The 6180-nt window shown below is 34.5% G+C and overlaps 1 protein-coding gene across 1 annotated transcript; it reads right to left on the reverse strand.

The window, feature by feature from the left end:
- Window positions 1-1153: 1153 nt before the first annotated feature.
- LOC145137603 (oligomeric golgi complex subunit) lies at window positions 1154-5410 on the reverse strand. The gene is made up of 11 exons (XM_079071730.1): window positions 5036-5410; window positions 4897-4949; window positions 4443-4590; window positions 4249-4356; window positions 3640-3707; window positions 3432-3555; window positions 2914-3060; window positions 2523-2825; window positions 2157-2441; window positions 1933-2076; window positions 1154-1850 (listed from the first exon to the last, which is right to left on the reverse strand). The coding sequence occupies exons 1-11, from the start codon at window positions 5255-5257 to the stop codon at window positions 1347-1349; spliced, it is 2106 nt and encodes a 701-aa protein (XP_078927856.1). The 5' UTR covers window positions 5258-5410; the 3' UTR covers window positions 1154-1346.
- Between the last annotated feature and the right edge of the window lie 770 nt (window positions 5411-6180).

Below are 6180 nucleotides of genomic sequence, written 5' to 3' on the forward strand. Positions count from 1 at the left end.
GAATTAAAGAAAAAAATGGTTCTAACATGGTTTATCGAATGTAAATTCATTTACTTGAATCAAAATAAATTGAAATACTAGAAAATTCATAAATAACTTTAGTTATAAAAAACATAAAAAAAAAAACAAAAGGTCAAAAGGTCAAAAAATTATTAAATTGTTGAGAAATAGAATAAAAAATAAAAAGAATAATGTATGTATATATATATATATATATATATATATATATATATATATATATATATATATATATATATATATATATATATATATATATAAACTTTAAAATTTTCAGAATTGCTCCTTGAGGTATACATAATTTTTAGAATTTGTCCAAGGGCATTTTGGTCATTTATAAAAAAACTAAATACTCAAAAGTTAAAATTAACACCAGAAGGACCATTAATGCATTTTTTGAAACCATAGGAACCAGTGAATTGACATTTTTCACAAAAGTCCACAGAATGCAATATTTTGCAAACAACAGGAACAGTTATGAAATTTTGTCTTTATTTATTTATTTTATTTTTTTGTTTCTAACATGTATAGTAATAGTTTTATTATTTGGTATGTTATTTGGGATGATTCCGTAGTTTGATCGAAAAAATAATTGAATCCAAAAATACGAAACAGTAAGTTATTTGAAGGAAACAGTAGGTACGGGGTTCTTCTTATGTTCATCCAAACACCAAACATTAGTTTTATTAAGAGCACACCGTAAATGAGTAAATCACTTACTGTTTTGTTGAAAAGAAATGATTTTTTTTATAATGCGAGATGAAACCGTAGACTTACTCGAAACCGTAGGCATCTTAGATGGGCTACAGTTTGTTGGCTATTTTTTACCAATTACAAAATTTTAGCTACTAACTGAAAAGTAATTAACAAGTATGGCTAGTTTTGTCATTTTTTTTTTTTCTATTATAGTTTTTTGATTTTGTACTTTTTAAATATAAAATAATAAAGAAATATTTAATATCCATAATAAATAAACATAAAATAAAACAATTATGATATCTAAATGGGCTGACGCGTTAAAATCAGGTTCGAAATTTCAATCTTAGTCCGACTTATTTATTAAATGGATTAAATAGGTTGAACCTTAAATCCTTCACCTTCTAATTCCTCATTCTGTTGCGATGTGTGGCAAAAATATGACAAGATATGCAGTTAGATCAAATTCAACTTTAAGTATTACATTGCATAGACAAGGCATGTCCAGACGCGCTATTTAGATATTGGTATCCCATTTGTCAATACTTTTAACAAATATGATACTTAAAGCAAAAGAAAATATTGTATTCCACTTTTCCAAAAAAAATAATAATAATATCTATGTGAAATTATCAAATTCCCAAAATGGTCCGGATCTGATCGGGCGGGTGCCTAGCCAAGGACTTAGGATCCAGATACCCATTCTTAGGATCCAATATCGCCTTATAAATAACCTCATAACCTTCCGCCAGCGATCTCGCCACCTGGACGGAAGCTTCTGACCGCAGATGTGGCAGTTGCATCTCTTCAAATTCGGGCAGGGAGGTGTCGCTGCCCAAAATCAAGCCAAAAAAGGCTTTGAGACACTCAGATAGAGCTGCTGGAGATGTTTCTTCCATCTCAGATAACGCTGATGCTGACTCAGATGTGTCAAGGAAGAGTGGCATTTTGTTTGAGAGACCACATTTTGTTAAAATAGCCTTCACTTCCTTTTCCACAAGGCTGGACATGTGGCTATCGATCATTGCTCCGAGTTTTTTCACGTATCCAGATGCTGCAACTTGGTGTTTTAGTAATGGTTGTTGGATTGCACATAAGCAGTTGATGATGAAAATCTTTGATGCTGTTTCATTGCTCTACATTGCAATTTCTTCATTTAGGTCTATATACAAAAATAAAAGAAAGAAGAGAAACACACACACACACACATACACCTACCTTAGATGGAGCTACTTGGGTGGGTGTCAAAATAGCATCGACAGATGATCTTCGCGATTGGGCCACGTCAGACCTGGTTCTGTTTCTTCTAGATGAGTCGATGGATCCTTTTGACTTGTGAGCTTCCATTGCTTGCTCACAAATCTAGATGAATAAACTGAGGCATCAAAAACCCAAGTAAACTAAGATTAATTGGGATGAGAGAGAGAGAGAGAAAGTGTTACCTGAATTATGGGATCAAGCAAAGCGGATATAACCGGATCAAAGAGGGGCTTAATCCCTGAAGCAGGAACCATCATGCTGTCATGAATTGTGATTAATTCAAGCAGCAAAGTGACTCCTTCTCTTACTGCTGGTGGTGGGGAAAGATCAACAGCAACCAGAGGTGGATATCTCAGTAGCTTCTCCCCTCTAACTTTCAAAATCTCAAAAAATGTCTTCTGAGCAGCTTCCTTTAGACCCCACAGTGTATTGCAAAGTGCTGTTTCTCTCCCTAACAGATCTGACACCTATAATTGTGAAAATCGCTTACACACACAACAATTGTGAAAAAACAAAAAAAGAATAAAAAGATTAAGAATTGAAATTACAGTGTGGCTGTAGAACTCAAGGGTGTTGCTAAGCTTATATGAGATTATAAGATTAGGTTGAGACTGCAACACTTGTTCAACTCTGACTTTAAAAGGTCTACAAACACCTTCAAAGATTCTATCCAAAACAAAGGTCAAATCTGTTTCTGACTTTTCCTTTTCCGTTTCCTGATTATTATTATTATTATTATTAATCTCTGAGCTTGAGGTGTTTGTGGAGAATTTACGGGCTGTTGGTCCAGTATCCACTACTGCATCTGGATCAAGCAACACAAATACAAGTTCTCTTTCGGATGCAAGGGCCTGCACTTGACAGAAAAAAAAAAAAAGTTAAATAAATAAATGACCATTTTACCCTTGTGTTTGTTTATACTGAAAACTAATATCATACCTGATGCAGCCAGCCGAGCATGTCACCTACATAACGAAGCGGATCATGGGCATGAACTTCAATGGGCCTGGGCATGCCACCAGGCCCACCACGTGTAAGAGCACTGATAAATCTCCTAAATAGTGCATTGTGCCTCATATTTGCTACCTACAATTACAAGTATACCCTTTTTTTATTCATTTCTTCTTAGTTTAAACCTGTTACCTCATTTGCTTATAATGAGTAGATTTTCAGATATAAAATACATTACTATTACTTGCATTTAGCCCATTGTATTTTGAACATGTCTTACCTAAATCTCTTTATAATAATATATATGTAGTTGTATTCAAAATACCATGGGCCTAATATGCCAGAAATAGTATCCAAATTTTATTATAGAATTGTACTTCCATTTTGTCTTATTAGGGCATTGTAGGTTAAAATCTACTCATTATAGCAGGTTACCCATTACATATTCAAAATACATGTGATTTATTTTTTTTGCATTTAGAGAAAAATATTTAAAGGGAAATTACCTCTTCAGCACAATACTTGAAAAGTACAGGTCTTTCTTTGAGAGAACGAACTGCCATTTTCAGAAGCTCACTTACTTCAGGATTATCAGTGTCCCCCAATCTCCTGCACTCTGTCTGAACCCATCTGAATGAATAATAAAAGTCAAACAGTCAGTCAACAAAAAGAAGATAACCAAAAAGAATCCCACAAGTTTGGGAATTGTTTCACCTGCACAGGCGTTCATAGGCACCTTCTTGATAGACAGCCATCATATCCATCAGCTCCAAACCTGCACGCTGTCAACAGTAAAAAATGAGAATTGAAAATAACCAAAAGGGTAGGTAGGGGTAAGAAGCTTTGAAATAGCTCAAAAAGCATCAAGAATTTGTATGAGTCCAAATATTTCATAATCTAAATCTGACTTATGTAGCTTAACAGGTCTTATCAATGATTCAACATAAAGGATAACAACAGTAATAGCATTTCTCAGACTCTGTTTCTTGCAATTCATGTGTTTCTTATGTTATATTTGCTATTCTGACTATTATTGTCATAATGTTTATCATATATCTTATCAATTTCAGGCGTAAGTTTGCATAATTTGCATTGAACAACTAAGGGCCTTAATCTTTGTTCCAGTTTTATTGGCATATCTGCAGAAAATAATCATAGCACAGAAACTTTGGTTCTCATATATAAGAACTAAACTATTTGATCAAATCACCCACTCTATATACCCTTCATATTTGATACAGAATATAAAATTCATCCAAAAAAATCTTTTCAAGTAGCAAAGAAGGCCTCCCTGTCTATGGGGGAGCTATGCAGAAGAGTTACCTGATGATGGGTCCTGAGAAGGACTTTGCAATTTCCATGGATGGTTTGTACATGGCTCAAGGCCTTGAAAAAGTTCTCATTCAATTCTTCCTCCCTCAGTGCATTTATCTACAGAAGTAATTACAATCACATTCTACTCAGTTTGCAATTCAATGACAGTTGAATCAGAATATATCAGCATGAAAAACTATCACCTCTTCACTGGAAAGTTGATAATCTCGAAGGAAGCATGATGCAATCTCTTGCCTCTGAGTGGTGATTTCAAGTTCCTGTTTGAGTCTTTCTGTGGTAGTGATAATATCTCCAGTAGTAGCATTACAGTTATTCAAGGATTTAGCAATTCTGCAAGGTTTAAAACACGATTTATTATTGCCTTAAGATGAATTTCGTTTATTTCAAAGACTACTAAATTGTGAAAGATGTTGCATTCAGCACTATAGGGGTACTTGTTAATTTCCTAACAGATCTTCTTTCCAATTTTATCTAGATTTCACGAGAATTAAAACTACAAGGTGGTGTGTTTGATCATTGAATTGTAGCTCAATTTAGACTTTTTTTGAACGACCGGTGGCTCAATTTAGGATAGGAAATGGTATCGAAATGATTTAAAATTGTTTGAAGAGCAGAAAGATGAATAGAATATCTCACTTGTCACAGCATTCAGCTAGGGAATTAACCTCTTCCTCCACCCGATCCAAAGCCTAAAACCGTAAAATAAAAGAATTAACACATGACATTGATCGATTGATTCCATGATTGATAGAGAAACAGAAAGTAATGCGCAAACCTGCTGGGCGGCATCGGAAGCAAGGAGGAAGTCATGGTTAATGGTGAGAGAACGTTTCTCGATAGTTGATCGGAGGTTACGGCGAGCCGGAGCGGTATTATCGTTATAGAAAGTGGAGAGTGTATTAAGTGATGCCAGCAGATCTGGATTGTCGGTGCGAGTTTCCAATACCTTCTTCAGCTTTCTTGACAGCCCCGGCGCCAGTGCCGTCGTCGTCCCCATTTCTCTCCGACTGCTCTTCCTTGAGTTGCGATTTGTTCTGATCTGTTTTGCAATTTTATTCTCCCGACATTACGTTTCAGTCAATTTCTTCTACATAGCAACTGCAATGAGCAACGGTTCGGATTTTTTCCGACGGTCTCCACAAATTCATGTCGAGTGTGGGCTCTTTCGGCCCATCATCTAACTTGAAGAAAATTATTGGACTAATTTACAAATTTGGTTTCTTTTTATATTTTACTAGTATTTGAGTCCGCGCTTTGCTGCGGTTTTTTATGTGTTTTTATTACGTATTAGGAATGAGAATTAATTAAATCGGTATAACATATCACAGTTTATTGTAGTGTCATACGTATATCAGTGTACAATAGTGAAACCCTCAAAAAAATTGTTCAAGGAATAAAAACGCATATTAGTGGCTTAAGATAGTAAAACCCTGCTAATGACATATGTTGTATAAATACTTTTAGTTTGCCCACCGCGCATTGCGACGGGTCGTAGAAAAATATAGAGGTCGGTACCATTGTACAAACGGATCTTTCAACGTGTATTTATAAAAATTTGAAATATGAACAAATGGAAGTTTAACTCCTAAAGAAGCACTTTATGAAGCCTCCCGGAATTTGATTGATTATGTAGTTTTTCAGGAGAGAAAATGAAAAAAAATAATAATAATAAATTAAATTGCGGCAGATGCATTACAATTGAAGTGGAGCACGTGAAACCATATGTCCATATGCATTACAAAATCACTTGTACATAATGCTTTAGGAGATGTACTTTTAGCTACAGTACATCTCCCTCACATTGAGAATTTAGTAATTGTATATATTTATAACGTCCAAAAAACTGTTTTGTATTTTAGTTTTCATAACTGTTTTAGGGTTTTGATCTTAAAATGTCTAAATTTGCATCTCCAATCCCTT

Source organism: Lactuca virosa, chromosome 9 (assembly GCF_052849685.1).
Source record: "Lactuca virosa cultivar CGN04683 chromosome 9, Lactuca_virosa_CGN04683_v6, whole genome shotgun sequence".
In the NCBI taxonomy this organism is placed as follows: domain Eukaryota; kingdom Viridiplantae; phylum Streptophyta; class Magnoliopsida; order Asterales; family Asteraceae; genus Lactuca; species Lactuca virosa.

Bases quoted from the DNA above. Each gene is read 5' to 3' on its own strand.
- LOC145137603 (XM_079071730.1), bottom strand. From the start codon at position 5,257: ATGGGGACGACGACGGCACTGGCGCCGGGGCTGTCAAGAAAGCTGAAG. The intron at 4,950-5,035 runs GTTTGCGCATTA...TTACGGTTTTAG, and splicing joins CTTCCGATGCCGCCCAGCAG to GCTTTGGATCGGGTGGAGGA. The intron at 3,708-4,248 runs GTAACTCTTCTG...TACTGTTGACAG, and splicing joins TTCTCAGGACCCATCATCAG to CGTGCAGGTTTGGAGCTGAT.